The sequence below is a fragment of the Danio rerio genome, chromosome 11 (assembly GCF_049306965.1).
Source record: "Danio rerio strain Tuebingen ecotype United States chromosome 11, GRCz12tu, whole genome shotgun sequence".
In the NCBI taxonomy this organism is placed as follows: domain Eukaryota; kingdom Metazoa; phylum Chordata; class Actinopteri; order Cypriniformes; family Danionidae; genus Danio; species Danio rerio.
In genome coordinates, this window is record NC_133186.1 from 39573220 (window position 1) to 39590655 (window position 17436).

At 35.7% G+C, this 17436-nt stretch overlaps 1 protein-coding gene across 1 annotated transcript; it reads left to right on the forward strand.

Annotated features, from left to right (window-relative positions):
- Positions 1–507: 507 nt before the first annotated feature.
- Positions 508–8085, forward strand: LOC101884647 (galanin receptor type 1). Its single transcript, XM_017358400.4, has 2 exons — positions 508–1273; positions 5850–8085. The coding sequence occupies exon 2, from the start codon at positions 5869–5871 to the stop codon at positions 6883–6885; it is 1017 nt and encodes a 338-aa protein (XP_017213889.1). The 5' UTR covers positions 508–1273; positions 5850–5868; the 3' UTR covers positions 6886–8085.
- Positions 8086–17436: the final 9351 nt, after the last annotated feature.

Consider the following 17436-nt stretch of genomic DNA (forward strand, 5'->3'; position numbering starts at 1 on the left):
AACACTACCTACTGCGCCACTGCTTCACCCCAAACCATTTATTATTATTATTATTATTATTATTCATTCATTTATTATTATTATTATTATTATTATTATTATTCATTCATTCATTCATTTATTATTATTATTATTATTTTGCAGAACACAAGAAGATATTTGTTTAAATGTCTGTTTATTTTGGTCATAAAAAGCGTTCTGAACCCCTTTAATTGTTATTATATAACCAAAAACTGTTCAAACTAAAGGGTGGGCCATTTATATGGATACATCTTAATAAACTTATTGGGAATTTCACCAAAAAAAAAAAAAAAAGGCAATAGAGTGCTAGGTTTTAACGTAAATTTCTTCTTTCACGAGTTATTTACCAGCCCCCTCACATATACTAATTTACCACAAACAGAACATTAATATCACCAACCATTCCCGCTTTATTAAGGTGTATCTAAATGGCGCACCCTGTATAGCTCCTTTGTGCTTCATAGATGGCAAAGTATAAAATGACATGGGAGTAAGTAAAATAATGGCAGAATAAAAATTTTTGGACACTACAAATGTATTTTTTTTAAATTGCAAGGCAATCAGATTCCAGGTTAAAACAGCCTGGGATAGAAAGAAACTACTGAGAGGAGTTGAAGGTTTTCTCTATTGACTAAATGAGTGGTTAAACAGAGCTCTGTGTTTATAGGAGCTGCGTCACTGCTGTCAGGTCAAAGGACATTGACTTGCCTTTATCCGGCTGTTGAAGTTTGCATTTGAAGCAGAGCTTCGCACTCCAGATCTTTTGAATAATGGCAGCAGATTGACGCTCTGGATTACTGAGCTCACCGATGCTGAATTTATTCAAATCATCTTCCAGTTATCTGAAGAATTCAGCAAAACCGTTGAACGAATCTTCAATCTTCTGAGTACAACTGCAAGAGTTTTTGCCTCAAATCTGTCATAGACGATATAGAGATATCTGTGGAAAGACGATTAAACAATGTCATCAAGGAATATTTTGCTTTACCCAGAGAAAACCGCTGCAAACCAACAGCAGGATTTCGTGGCTTTTAGGTCTGCTGCAATCATTAACTTATGATGCATTCCAGAGCCTTTCATCAAGACTGCTGTACAGTATGATCAACGCTGGGCGTCACACTGTTCTACAAGAATGCATAAGGATATACGGTCTATAACCAAAATAAGGATTGCTGAAAAAAATAGTTTGCACACTTTTGTAAAGTCTGAGAAAAAATCTCAAATGTTTTTGCTGTAAGGGTGAAAATTTCAAGTGAGTATGCTGCTAAAAGAACCATTTCGTTTCTAAGAATGCTTTGCTATCATTACCATTACGTTATGAAAATTGTATAACCTTTCCCTTATCCAGTTTTTTCTTGCTCGTATGGATATTAAAAGAACAGTCCATTCTATCATATTGCAAACCTACTGAAAAAGTTACAGTGCTTTTAAAAGTTCTCTGAAAAAACAAAACCTAAAGCATTATAAACATTCACAAACAATCTACAAATGACGTCTAAATAAAGTTTGTGAGCTAAGATGTTGAGAACATTAAAGACATTTTTTAATTAATATTACTGAAAGAACAATTTGTTTCAATTCAAAGCATCCATCTAAAAATTCTAAAACCTCCTGTGGAGATACATAAATATAATACTGTTAACAATGTTCTGTAAAATCAACAGTAAATCAGTTACAGTATAAATACTGTATTTACACCACCATTTATCTTCATTGGATTTGCTCTTCAGTGTTTGGACTTACAGCAGTAAAAATTAAAGCATGCTGAACTGAACTAAACTGAACTTCAACTCTGAAAACTGGACTGACACAGTTTTAAGTTTTTGACTAGAACTTCTATGTTAAGCTGCTTTGGCACAATCTACGGTGTAAATTGTATTGTAAATTGTACACGATAGAAATTAAGATGAATTAAGTATTGCTGTATATGTATTTACAGTATTGTTTATCTTTATGTAAAATTCAATTTAAGTTTATTTGTATAGCGCTTTTTAAAGGTGCACATAATTGCATTACAGTACAATCAAAATCAGAAAAGCTAAGATTATTAGTTATCATACTTCATTATTTACTAATAACTTTAACTAATCAACTAGTAAATAATAGCTTTTAACAGTTAGTTTTATTATATATAAACATAGTTAACCTGTAGTTATATACAGTGCTTAAATTTAGCCAGATCTTGCTGGATCCTGTTTTAGAAAATGTCAGATATTCGTGCTTTGCATTTTGCTATTTATTTTGATGGATCCGGCATTAACTTGTGCAATCTTTGATTCACAATCAAAATTGTGAATACCTACATATGTGTTTGTGTGTGTGTGTGTGTGTGTGTGTGTGTGTGTGTGTGTGTGTGTGTGTGTGTGCGTGTGCGTGTGTGAGTGTGAGTGTGTGCGTGTGAGTGTGTGCGTGCGTGCATTCGTGTGTGTGAGAGAAAGAGAGAGAGAAAATGTGAATGAGTGCAAGTGTGGATTGATGGTAGTCACCATGCGAAAGTTAAAGCAAAGTTACGTTTCACTATTGGCCCTCAACAATATTTTCAACCAATCTGCTTTCTTATCTTTACAATCACTCTCATTGGTTGGTGATTGTTTCGCGGGCAGTGAGCAATGAAAATAAATAATGGCATAGTCAGTGGCGTAGCGCAAAATGCGGGGGGCCCCTGCAGGGGTTACTGGGGGCCCCTGGTGAATCACTCTCAGTGATTTTAAAAATTAAAAAAGGCAAGCATGTTTTCATTTATTAAAACCACCAGTAAATCTGAGGTAACACTTTATTATTATGGTCTATTTGAGTATTAGTAGACTGTCTGCTTAATATCTGTTGATACTGCTTCTTCAACAGACATTTAACTGACTTTAAGAAACTTTGCAAGTACATGTCAACTTATACTAACTCTAACCCCAACCTAACAGTCTACTAATCTAATGAGAATTAATTGGCATGTAGATGCAATGTAACTAAAATCAACAAACCGATCATCAAAATAAAGTGTGACCAAATCTGACAATGAGCCTGATCAAAAGAGATCTTGAGGAGATGAAACTGCACATGGATCAGGATAGCGGGAGACAGAAGCAAAGCAATCTCAAGTCAACCAGTAAATATGACAGAAGAGGTAACTGTGGGTTCTTCTTAAAGATTTGACTTAGTGAGTAATGTAATTATTATATTTTTTTAGTAAAGTGAACTGAATAGTGATTGTTTATATGATTTATGTTTGTAGCTACATGTTTTTATTATCCTTGACTGACCTATAACGATATATGGCACAAAATAATCAAAGACCGTTCAGAAATGTGATGCTCTTTTAAGGACGTCTGTTGTGGGAAAACTTTGAGTGGTGGATGTTCTGGGAATTATTTATTTACAAATTAAGCACTGGTTATATAGTGTGTAGGGGATGTCTGTGTGTACATGTAATTGAAAACTACAGAGCATATTCTGGTCTTTGGAATAAACTCCCTGGAATTTAAAAATCAATTCAATCTGAGTGTACATGCGTGGCCATCAAATTTACTCCCCTACAGAGTTAAAATCTCACTGCTTTTAGAGTTTTAACACTTTCTGGAGTTAAAATTGTAATCTTACAGAGAGTACATTTGAGTATGATATGAACTCCTTACCAATGTTAAAATGTAACACTTCTTAGAGGTATTTAACAACTAATGTTAGTGTGATTGAAAATGTAATACATAGTTGAAAACAGCATCTCACGGTCACGAATAAATCATGTTACAATTCAAAACATTCCAAGAGCAATATTACACGTATTAAATCACAGAGACATAAAGCTGTGTTGCTGGATAAAAGATATTAACGCTTCCTCGTTGTGTAAGTTAGCCTATTTAAAAAGTGAACAGCAGGTTTTTTCATCTGATCATGTAGCGCTTCTTTTTGACAGCAGAACACACATTTTCAGAAACACAAGGAGAGGAAAGATGATTAGCTAGTGTTAGCTTGTTCACTTTCACAACATTTTAAAAAAATACTCCACAAAAGAGACACATTGAAAAAAGCTAACTTTTGCTAGATGCTAAGTTTGCCACAAGCAGTTACTAGCGTCACAGTACAAAACAAAACAGCTACAGCAAAACACATTTCTGTCACAAAATATCCAACATTTCGAAAAAGCTTTTAGAATTGTATAACAACGCACTACCTCACAACGAACACAACTCCAGTTCCCTTGTGCTGCTCAGCAGGGTTGTGTAATGGCGGACTGTCTAAAAATGTAGAGTAACTCCAAATATGAACTTAAAGCACGTTCTGAACACCAACAAATGAACTCCAAAATACAGCAAAGCAGGATGTATCCCACATCACAAAATTTCGTTAGAGTTTTAAAATAAACTCCGAAAATTGAACTCTTTCACACTTTTTTCCTAACTCCTAATTTTTCAACTCCAGAAATTTGCTGTAAAGTATACTCAAAATTTACTGAAAGTTAATTCTACTCATTTACAGTTTTATATATTTTACTGTATTTTCCCTACAAATACAGTGTACACAGTGTTCATCCCAACCAACACAAAGTTGCAGATATCGTGATCTACATAAACCATCAACAGAACAGCAATTATTAGTATTTACTGAATACAGTCACAGTAAAAAAATAAAATAAAAAATACAAATAAAAAACAGCTATACTCCATCTGCTTTTCTGTTTTGGTCTGGCCAAGCAGTGGGGGAAACGTCACTTTGCAAGGCGAATCCAGCCACGAAAAGCATCAACTGCTATAGCTTGGAGAAGGGGTATACGTGTGCGCGTGTGTAGATTTCGGTCATTCCATCTCCAGGCAGAAAAACAATTCCTCAATAGGTTTGAGGAATGCATAATATGGAGGGAGATAAACAACTAAAAACATGGGTGGGCAGTAAACTATTTGTGAACCAGATGAGCTCTGATTTCTAAATTGCAATTCTGTGTGAAAGGTGTTTACTCATGTGATGAGTTAGTATGCAAAGTAGGACAACTGACTTTACAAATGTGAATGACAGTGTGTTCCTTGTAAAAACAAAAGGTTTTCTGCATGAAAATTGTGCAAAATGCAGAGAATTGTGTTGTGTTTTGAAAAAAAAGTGTGTTTTAAACCTGCAATTTGAGTGTAAAGCAGGAATTGTGCTTGTAGTTTAGCAGAATTGGTTCAGGGGGTTGGTGCATCAGTTACATGTTGTAGTCATTGTGTCTGAAGTACAAGTATTTGAGTGTAAACAATTGGAAAAACTGTAAAAAGAGTTTTGAACTCAGTGTTGAAGGTAATGGGTTAATTAAATACCTCATTACTTCAACTTAAATGGAGCAAGTTCACAGTACTAATATACTGTAGATTTAGATAGATAGTTTTTAGATAGATAAAAAGCCTTGATAGTTTAAAAAAAACGGTAGATAGTTTTTTAAACTCAAATGGTTTGTTGCAATCGGTTTCCTCAAATGGTTTGAGTTGCCTGAATTTATAGGGTTTTACAGCACTCAGTTGGTTTGAGTTATATTCATTTATTGGGTTTTACTGTGCTCAAATTGCTTTATTTACTCAAATGGATTAAGTTCACAGTTCTCTTTAGGATTAGTTTTTGAACTTAAATTTTGTTTAAAATTTAAAATTTGTTTAAAGCTTCAAATTTGTTGCAATCGGTTTTCATCAAATGGTTTTAGTTACATTAACTTTTCGGGTTTTACAGTGTAGTTTTCACAATGCAACTTTAAAATACAGTAACATACCACATAACTGTCAAATACAGTTCATAATACAGTTAAATACTGTGTCATTTACCAAAGTTGGTAACAGTGTTGGATTAAAGAACTAATCCTATTCAATATTACACAGGATTCTTGGACACTCCACCATGGTTAACATGTCCGAGTCAAACAGTTCCAGTCCTGGACTGAGTGATGTTGAGCGAGTGTTGGTTCCCATATTCGACAGCTTCATCCTGGTGACTGGAGTAATCGGACACGTCTTAGTTCTCATTGTCATCAGTAGAATGATGCGCAAAGGACATGGACAGCCCAGCGGAGGACGGACAGGAGGACTCCAACAAACCAATGCAAACGGGACGGATGTTCTTCTTCTGTCTTTAAGTGTGGCGGATCTTCTCCTGCTTTGCTGTCTCCCTTATCACACGGTTGCCATTGCAACCCGTCACTGGCCATTTGGAAGCTTCATGTGCAAGTCTGTGAGCTTCCTTAGTGCCATGTGTACGGCTGCAAGCGCCTTTACTTTGTCCGCTTTGGCCTTCGCTCGATACGTTATTGTGGTTCATCAGTCAAAAGCGTACCGATGGCGTAGAGAGGGCCGTATGAAAGTGATCGCTGGTGTACTGTGGATACCAGCCATTATCTTGGCATCGCCTCAATTTGCTTGGAGGACGCTGATTTCAGGAGTGGACGACCGTGAATCTCGCGAGGACTTGGCATGCTTTAATTTCCTTTCGGACTCAGGCCAGTTGGCTTACGGCGTGTGCCACTTCCTACTGGCTTTTGCATTTCCACTTGGGATCATCGTAATAGCTTACGCCAAGATATATCACTTCTTGAAGATCACTAGACGGAGTCGCACAACTCAAACCACTGACCGACTGGAGCACTACCATGTGCACGTGACCCAAACGTCTGCTCTGTTAGTGCTGGCGTTTACAGTGTGTTGGCTGCCGTCATATGGGTTGATGTTTGCTCAGATGGCTGAGAGTGACAAAGCGACTGGTCCTTTATCTCAGTTAGGACCGTTTGCCACATTTGCTCGCATCATGGCCACGTCTTCAACTGTGGCCAATCCCATTCTCTATGTTTTCATGTCAGAGAAATTCAGAAAGGAACTAATGGATCTTTTTAAAGGGGGCTGTGGAAACAGACTCTCCATATAGGAGCCCTATATACAGACTACAGACTTCCTGAATTAACCTTTGAGTGCTCAAGAGTAAATGACATGGTGAAGTCCATAAAATAAGTTGTTTACACACGGTACATAAATGCAATTGTTAACAATCAGTATTTATTTGTAAACAAATATGGAGAATATTTCTATGAGTGATGCTACAGTGACCAATGGCTTGGACTCACTGTCATTGATGTGTGTATTATGTCATTTGTATATTAAAATCTACAGATACGGGCCGTCACGGTGGCGCAGTGGATAGCCTTACGGCAAGAAGGTCGCTGGTTCAAGCCCCGGCTGGGTCAGTTGGCATTTCTGTGTGGAGTTTGCATGTTTTCCCAGGGTTTACATGGATTTTCTCTGGGTGCTCCCCACAGTCCAAAGACATGTGCTATAGGTAAATTAAGCTAAATTGGACTTAGTGTTTTCATTCATTCTTTAATTTTCTTGAAATGAGATCCATTTGCTAAAGATCTTCAAGTTAGTTCATTTTGCTTTATTAGACTTTTTTACTCTCAAAGAGCCACGTGGTAGCCTTTGACGTACACTCTATAATAATCCATCTCAAAATCTTATCATTTGAATCAAGTATTTCATGTGCATTACCAGGCCCGGATTGGCTAATCGGGAGGACCGGGAGAATTCCCGGTGGGCCGGTCCGTTTTTTGGCCGCGAGGGCCGGTGTCCCTAGCTCCAGAATCTCACACTTTTTAAATTAATTTATTTATTTACTTGACCACATTCTTCTTATTCATTATTTTACTGCAGCTCTACTCTTTTTATATACAACCAGCCTGCAGGTTAATGATGATATAACTCATGAGTAGATGAGTCACCTTTCAATATTCAGCTGTTGTGGTCCAGCGGTTAGCACCATAGACTGTAAAATATATGGACGTAGTATCCGTGACATCACCCATAGGTTTCTAAAGAGCGCACAAGTAGGCGTGGCCAACCGTCGCCATTTTGTTCGCGCGTCATCACACCCACGGCGGGATACCAAACATGGGCAAAGAGGCGGAGAGTGAGCGGAGCTACAGACGCATGCTGCATTTAGCTTGGACCTGGTTCAGACACCTGGTTTACTTTGGGAGAACGCTTAATACTTTATCACTTGTGACTCGTTTGTATTCTGACCACTTGTGCTTGGTTGTATACTATATCAATAAAGTGTTTAGTCTTTTAAAAACACTGCTGTAATACATTGAGCTACTAAACATTGTTCTTATGACGTTTCTCAACAGGAGGAAAACACGAATTACATCCAAACACTTCAGATATAGTCTGTGTTAATAAATGCAGGACTATTGATGAAATCCAGCATAACACTGTATGACAACACTTCAGATGACGGTTCTAGAGCCTACAGCTAATCAATCTGACAGATTCTGGAGTGCATTACAGCTCTAAATATAAATATAAACGATAAATGATCTTAAATAAAACAAATGCATGTATAGAGATGGTATATAAGTATATAACTTTACTCACATGGGAAACGGAGGCCACGTGAACGGTTTGTGAGCACAATTAAGTGCACTCAGCATGACATTCCATCAAATAATTGTAGGAAACAAGTCCAAAAGGCAGTCGACTGTGTAAAGCCACATAAAACAACACAGAAATACGATAAATATGCCGAGTTCAGTGGCTAATCTGCAGGATTCAGCTGAGGTGACGTGACGGCGACCAACGAGACCTAGCTGTCACTCAAGTGACCACGCCCTTAATTATGCAAACTTAATATAACTTAATATAAAGGAAACGGATGAGTTATAAAAAAATTCACCCCCCTCACAGTTGTCAGGAAGGGTAATATTAGCTGTATTAACCAAAACCTTTTTTTGTACCAGGCTGTAAACACCTTTATTTCTGCTGTAAAGTTGGCCATTCTAACAGTGGGCTCAATTGAAATTTGCTCTGTTTTGGAGCCAGGAGCGGCCAGGACTAGCGGAATTTCAGATGAATTGCAGTTTTAGTTACTTCCGTATTGGCTTCCTGAGGGAGAGCGGGAGGTTGCCGCTTGCTTAGCACAAAAGAATGTGACGCCGCTGACCCGGGTTTGATCCTCGTCTTAGTATGTTTTTTTTTTTTTTTATTTTTATTGTTAAGACATATAATACTGTTAGGGTTGTTGAACATTTGAAGTTCTAAAGCAGCTGTTTTCTCAAAAAAAGACGTGATAGTGTCATTAGAAACTGAATTGGAATGACCCGGCCCGGTGCATTACTGTACATTTGCAAGTACACACCACACATCGATGTCCTCATGTCTTATCAACTTTTCTTGCGGTTAAGGTAAAGCAGAGGAACACGTAAAGCAAGACACTCACTGAGCACGTGAAACTATTTTTAATTGGTGTGGAGTGTTAATACACATGTGCAAGACGCAGGGCAGCAGTTTATACAACAGCTAAAATTAGCACAGCAGAATACAGTACAACGCATCCTGTGTAAACAAAAAACGATCTGGTGGATATTTACCTCCACGCTTCCCCTTTTCTCAAATATTTACTGCTAGTAAATGAGATCGAGAAAAGGCCTTTGGGCTATAAAAGACAAATACAGTTTGAGTAACTCATTGTAGTTTATATCATTAAGCAAATATTACTTTGGCAAATATTAAATGATTTGTGTCGAATGTAGTTAACTAGGCAATATATGAACAGAGGCGACACGGTGGCTCTGTGGTTAGCACTGTCGCCTCACAGCAAGAAGGTCGCTGGGTCAGTTCTGTTTGGAGTTTGCATGTTCTCCACGTGTTCACATGGGTTTCCTCCGGGTGCTCAGGTTTTCCCCACAGTCTAAACCAGTGGTTCTCAAAGTGGGGGTCGGGACCCCCCGAGGGGTCGCGGGGCAATGAAGGGGGGTCGCCTGGTGATTTCCAAAAATCGATTTATTTTTATTAAACCATAAGAATTAACATATTTTATTCATAACTATACTGAAAATAAAAATAGTCGTTTATAGTTACTATATACTATATAGTTACTATAGTAGCTTATAGTTACAAGTTCTATTGGATTGCGACCCCTGGGGTAATTACATTATATTAAAGGCAGCAATAGCGTCAGATGCATTTTGATTTTATAAAATCAGGTTATACTTTCTGGCACATTTAAAGCACTGACACAAATTTAATTGGTGTGTCTGCGTCATTGCATGCAAGGTTTCTGTATTTATAACCACCTCAGAGGATATGGGGGGTTGTGAGTCACTGGCATTGTTATTTTGGGGTCGCGGGCTGAAAAGTTTGGGAACCCCTGGTCTAAACCACAGGTGTCAAACAGGGCTGCAGCTCTGCACAGTTTAGTTCCAACCCTAATTAAACACACCTGATCAAACTAATTGAGTCCTTCAGGCTTGTTTGAAACCTACAGGTAAGTGTGTTGGAGCAGGGTTGGAACTAAACTGTGCAGGGCTTCGGCCCTCCAGGAAATGAGTTTGACACCCCTGAGCTAAACACATGCGCTATAGGTGAATTGAATGAACTAAATTGGCTGTAGTGTGTGTGTGTGAATGAGTGTGTATGGGTGTCTGCATAGTGAAGGGCATCCACTTTGTAAAACATATGCTGGATTAGTTGGTGGTTCATTCTGATGTGGTGACCCCTGTGAATAAAGAGACTAAGCGGAAGGAAAATGAATGAATTAATATTTTTACTGAAAAAAAATAATAATTCATTCATTCATTTTTTTTTCCCGGCTTAGTCCCTTTATTAATCCGGTGTTGCCACAGCGGAATGAACCACCAACTAATCCTGCACATTTTTATGCAGTGGATGCCCTTCCAGCCGCAACCCATCTCTGGGAAACATCCACACACACTCATTAACACTCATACACTACAGACAGTTTAGCTTACCCAATTCACCTGTACTGCATGTCTTTGGACTGTGGGGGAAACAGGAGCACCCAGAGGAAACCCATGCGAACGCAGGGAGAACATGCAAACTCCACACAGAAACGCCAACTGACCCAGCCGAGCCTCGAACCAGCGACCTTCTTGCTGTGAGGTGCCACTGCATCGCCTACAGAAAAACTTATGGTTAGTAAAACATAATATATTTCTTTATCAGAGTCAACAACAACAAGTTTAGCCTATATTTTAATTCAATTAGTTGAAATTGTATGGATGCTTATAGATCTTATATGTAAATCTAGCTCGAGCCTATATTAAATGTGACAAAATCATGTTTGGCATTTGTTGCATCAGGGTTTTTTGCTAATATGGTGGGTGAAAACCCAGAGGCAAGTTGTTTAGAGGCAAGTACATTTTACCAAAACAATTTTTTTTTTAATTTAGATGTTTTGTTTTTGACAAAAAAAGTAACCTGTAGTTCTGATAGTTTATCATGATAATTTAATTGTAGACTACTATATGAGTTTATCTTTAATATTATATCTTAAAAGCTGCTTTATAAATTCTTAGTTTTATGATCAAAGCACTGAAATTTAAATTGCCTGACAAATATCTGACTGTCAGATGTAAATGATGAATACAATTTGACATGTATTTTGAATATATAGTTGAAGTCAGAATTATTAGCCCCCTTTTGATTTAGTTTTTCTTTTTTAAAATATTTTTCAAATGATGTTCACAGTATGTCTGATAATATTTTTTCTTCTGGAGAAAGTATTATTTCTTTTATTTTGGCTAGAATGAAAGCAGTTTTTAATTTTTTAAAAGCCATTTTAAGGTCAAAATTATTAGCCCCTTTAAGCTATATATATATATATATATATATATATATATATATATATATATATATATATATATATATATATATATATATATATATATATATATATATATATATATATATATATATATATATATGTATGTATGTGTGTATGTGTGTATACATATATATATATATATATATATATATATATATATATATATATATATATTACAAACACACACACACACACACACACACACACACACATACATACATACATACATACATACATACATATATATATATATATATATATATATATATATATATATATATATATATATATATATATATATATATATATATATATATATATATATATATATATATATATATATATACACATATATTATTACCCTTATCTGCTGTATAGAAGTGTCTTGAAAAATATCTAGTCAAATATTAAGTACTGTCATCATGGCAAGGATAAAATAAATCAGTTATTAGAAACGAGTTATTAAAACTATTATGTTAAGAAATATGTTGAAAAAAAAACTTCTCTCCGTTAAACAGAAATTGGGGGAAAAAAACAGGGGCTAATAATTCTGAGGGGCTAATAATTTGGACATCAACTGTATATTTATATATAGATTTTTATATATAGATTTTTAATCCTCACATGGATTATCATTCATTTATTTATTCATTCATTCATTTGGATCATCAAAACAGATCATCAAGTAAACCCAAGCTGCTTTCAGGACCTTGGTAAGTAATTTCAAAGCATTGACTTCATGCAATATTTAAGTTCATGTTTTATGTCAGTTTAATGTAATGCATTAGTTGAAATAACTTGTTTGAATTTTAAACATGTTAACAACTTGGCGTCACAGTGGCGCAATGGGTAGCACAATCGCCTCACAGCAAGAGAGTCGCTGGTTCGAGCCCTGGCTGGAGTTTGCATGGTCTCCCCGTGTTCACGTGGGTTTCCTCCAGGTGCTCTGGTTTCCCCCAAAGTCCAGAGACACGTGCTATAGGTGAATTGGGTAGCTAAATTGTCCATAGTGTATATGAATGTTTCCCATTGATGGGTTGAAGCTGGAAGGGCATTCGCTGAGTAAAACATATGCTGGATAAGTTGGCGGTTCATTCTGCTGTGGTGACCCCTGATTAATAAAGGGACTAAGCCGAAAAGAAAATTAATGAATGTTATCAAACTATCAGGAAAACAATGTTAAAATGGACCTCTAAAATATAACAGGCTGTTTGTTTTTTATTTATAAATGTACATCATTCATTTTCTTTTCGGCTTAGTCCCTTTACTAATTTGGGGTCGCCACAGCAAAATGAACTGCCAACTTATCCAACATACGTTTTACGCAGCAGATGCCCTTCCAGCTGCAACCCATCACCCGGAAACTTCCAAACACACTTATTCACCATGGACAATTTAGCTTACTAATTTCACCAGGAAACCGGAGTACCCGGAGCCGGAGGAAACCCATGCGAACTGACCCAGCCGAGGCTCGAACCAGCGACCTTCTTGCTGTGAAGCAATCGTGCTACCCACTGCGCCAGCCGTTAATTATTGTAATATTAATAATTTTATTTGTCAGTCATCATTGTATTGGATATTTTGCCCCCACAAGGGATAACTGATTGGATACTTTTGGAAAAATTGAAGACATCCATGTTCTCCTAAACCATACGAGCAATAAAAACCGGACGCACCAAAGCCAGATGAATGAAACATAAAAAAAACCTTAAAATCTCAGAGGTTTAATAAACAGTTCTGTTAAAATTTGACGTTTTTTTAGATCATATTTGAATGTTCAGGTTCAAGTTCTTAACATTGACGTGTGTGATGTAAAAATACCAACAGAGGGCGCTTTGTGACAGCCTATGCACTGAAGGTAAAGCCTCTCTGACTAAAGCAAAAATAAAATTAAAAAGTATATATCAGTCTATCAGTGATCTTTTTTAAATAAGATTTATTTTATTAATAAAACAAACAAATAAATACATAAATAAATAAATAAACTTATAGGTTTGAGTTGAATCAAAATCACTTAGCTACAATGCAATGTCATGTAATTGTGTCCTCTAAGAGTTTAGATGTAGTTATGGCAACTTTATAAACAAATATTGTAAAAGAGAAAGGAAACTGCTTATACATTATAGAGAGCAAACAGAAAGCAGCATTGCTAAATGTATTCAGTTGCTATTTAATTACACAAGAGAGCAAATTTACACAAGAGCAAATAAACATGTATTGTAGTCTCTATAAGGCACCATTGTTGTTGTTGTTTTTTTTTTTTTGTAATAATCAAACGACCTCTTTGAGAAAAAGGAGATAAAAGCATGTAGTGAATGTGGCAGAGCGTGTCAAGGAAATGCTACTTTTTACCTGGGCCAGAGTTTAAAGTAGTAAGAGAATGCAAACCAACAAGTCTAGTCAGATTTTGTTTTTTGGGCTGTGTTCAAGAAAAACTCCTTTAGCCATGAGAGATTTCTAGAACAAGCACACAGAATGAACGCTATGTTTTTGTTAAGTCACCAAGTGCAGTCAGGTTGATTGGAAATAAATCTTATAATTGATTTCAATAGGAACTTGTTCAATGTACTTATTTAAAATAAGCTTAATCGACTCAATTCTTGAGCTTTTGGGCAGGAGAACTTCATTGATTTATGTTCAATGCACTTAAATTTGTACAAACAATTAAGATTTGTGTTGGGACAAGGGAACCCAGCATTTTTACAGTGCAGATAAGTGATACGTCTATAAAGCAGGAGTTTATAATGTTATGACCTGCTAAAGAACATTTCTGACAGTACAAATTTCATATAAATTGCTTTATTATGACGATGACTATGATTCCACCATTTTTGTCCAGGTATAAATGACTTATTTTAACAACAGGCATGCTGTCAAGTCACCATTTGCATGCTTTTCTTGTGACTAGATGACTGTATTACAGTTTTTCTCAGTCACTTTTGTACATTTCTCAGATCAGAATTAAAATTTGCAAAACAGTAAGTGCATTTGTTAAAACACTGCATACAAATAGCAAAACACCATGATTACCTGCAAAACCTCTTGCTCTAAATTCTAAGTTCATCTTCCAAAACTAAATTTCTGTGTCAATGAACGTATCAGTGCCATCAGAATGACAAGTCCTTGTGTCATTGTGTGGATAAGACTCACTTAGACAAATCACTTAGTCATGTTGTCAATATAACAATGTACTCTGGATGAATGTTCTGATGTACACTCCCACACGGAAAAAAAACTATATAAACATATATGTTTTAATATAAGTTTACAAAAAATTGCTAAAATTTACCAGAAATTTTATTTTAAGGACATTTTTGTAATTTACAGTTTTTCTAGTTTGCTTTGACCTGGTTAAAGAAACTAGGTTCCTCTTCATTTTCCTCATCACTATCCCAGCAGAGCAGGGGACCGGTCTTGCAAATGTGTAAACCCTTTCTCATTGGGTTGACACATTTTCCCCACCATTTTTCCAAACAGTTAACACAGATATCATTCAAGCAGTCCAAACTCCATTGTTTTAGTTTTGGTAACCAAACAGAATCCATCTATTCCTAACTATTAAAAACTACCAACATCAGTATGAAATCACTGAAGCACCGGTTTGACACTCACACAAACCTTCAATTAGCCATCATTCTGCAAACCTTATATAAACGATGGAAGGTCTGTGTTGTTCTGTGCCAGCATTGATGGAGGAGGTCAGTATGGCTATGTCCTATACTCCCAATAGTTTTGACTGTATATGGTTTACATGTGTTTTCTCTAATATTTACAGTATTTTATTACTTTTGTCTGTTTTTTTTTATATACAGTATTTCGGTTTTCAGCCACAGTTTGAAAAATGTCATGAATTCAATATATATTCAATCAAAGCACATCTTATTCTTGATCCAATTCTTTGCAAAAAGGCGAATTTGACAGCCCAAATAGAGACAACAAATGCCATTGGCTATAAGCTACAATGGCAAGCAATGGTGGTGCATTTTGAGTTCTGTATTTTGTATTTTGTTGTGCATTGTGTAATGATTAATTGAAAGAGCTCATATACTTGTTTGCAAGTTGTGTTGTTTGAAGGTAAAACTAGCTTTTGTTGCATATGTTAAATGTTTTGACACGGTATGTGCCTTTTGCAAGCAAAATGTGTCATTTTGACCATGAGTGCCGCAGTTTAGGCCTGTGTGTTAACTGTTTTGAAAATGTGGAGTTTCAGTTGACAACTGCATCCAAGCAATCGAGAAAAACTGTAATATCCGTTATTTTATGGTATATTTCTGTAATTCAATGGCCGTTATTTTAAGTTTTTTTTTTCTGGCACCCCAGCTGCCGCAAATAAACTGTAAAATTACAGATTATTTTTACAGTGGGAAAACTAATGTTAACTTACCTCCATGTTGTCTCAACACAAATCGATTAACCTGTTAGCCAGCACTTAATTTTGGGGATTTACATCTAGCTAACTTTAAATTAAAACAATTCCTGACTCCAGTAAGCTACAAACACACATTATGTATATTGGAAAGAAGACACTCTGTGCTTTACTGTGGTAAAAGGAGAAGTTACTTGTTAAAAAATATAAAATGTTATGCATTATGAAGTCATGAGGAAAAAAATTGTATTGATTTCAATATGAGTTTTCCACATACAAACACGGGAAAACATTAATGTAACGTCCTAGAAAAAATATGACTTTAAAGCCAAGCATTTCATGAGGTTATATTTTAAATTCGGTATTTTAAATTTGATGAACTTAGTTTGTTAACTTAATCGATTATACAAATTTAAGTAAATTCAACATGAAACAATGAAGTTATCCTAAAACAACTAAAAAACTGTGTTGTTTCAACCTCATTTACTATAAGTAATGCAAGGCAAGTTTATTTATACAGCATATTTCATACATAATTTCATAAAATAATTCAAAGTGCTTTATACAAACAGGAATAAAAGAATTAAGTATAAGAAAATACAAACAACAGAGAATAAAAATGATTAAAACAGATTGAAATATGTTAAGAACTAGTTTTAAAGGAATGAAAAGGATGGATGCACAGCTAAACAGATTTGTATTCAGTTTTGATTTGAATGTGCCTAATGTTGGAGCACATCTGATCATTTCTGGAAGCTGATTAAAGCAACGGGGGACGTAGCTGAAAGCCGATTCTCCCTGCTTTGACTGAACTCTTGGAATTTCTAGTTTACTTGATCCTAAAGATCTGAGTGATCTGTTAGGTTTGTATTCAGTGAGCATATCTGTAATGTATTGAGGTCCTACAGTAGGTCATTTAGTGATTTATAGTCAAGTAACAACTATTCTGAATGTAATTGGGAGCCAGTGTAAAGACCTGAGGACAGGTGTGATGTGCTCTGATTTTCTAGTTCTGGTCAGAATCCTGGCAGCAACGTTCTGGAAAAAATTGTCTGACTGTCTTTTTGGGAAGTAATCCAACCTGCTGGTGATAAAAGCATGAAAAAGTTTCTCTAAATCCTCAATAGAAACAAAGCATCTAATTCTTACAATGGTTTTGAAATGATAGCATGCTGATTTATTGACTGCTTTGACATAACTACTGTAACTCAGATCTGACTCCAGAATCCAGTTAGGTCAAGCAGCATATATAATTTGAGTGAAGGATCAGATTAGTGTGAAAATGTTTTTAGAAAATAAATATCCCATAAAATCTTGGTGCCACAAATGATATATAAATAATATTAAAAAAGAAATGTCTAAATGATCAGTATTCACTGTATTTCAAAGTATCTTTGATCACAATAAATATTGAATTATTAAATTTCAGCACATTT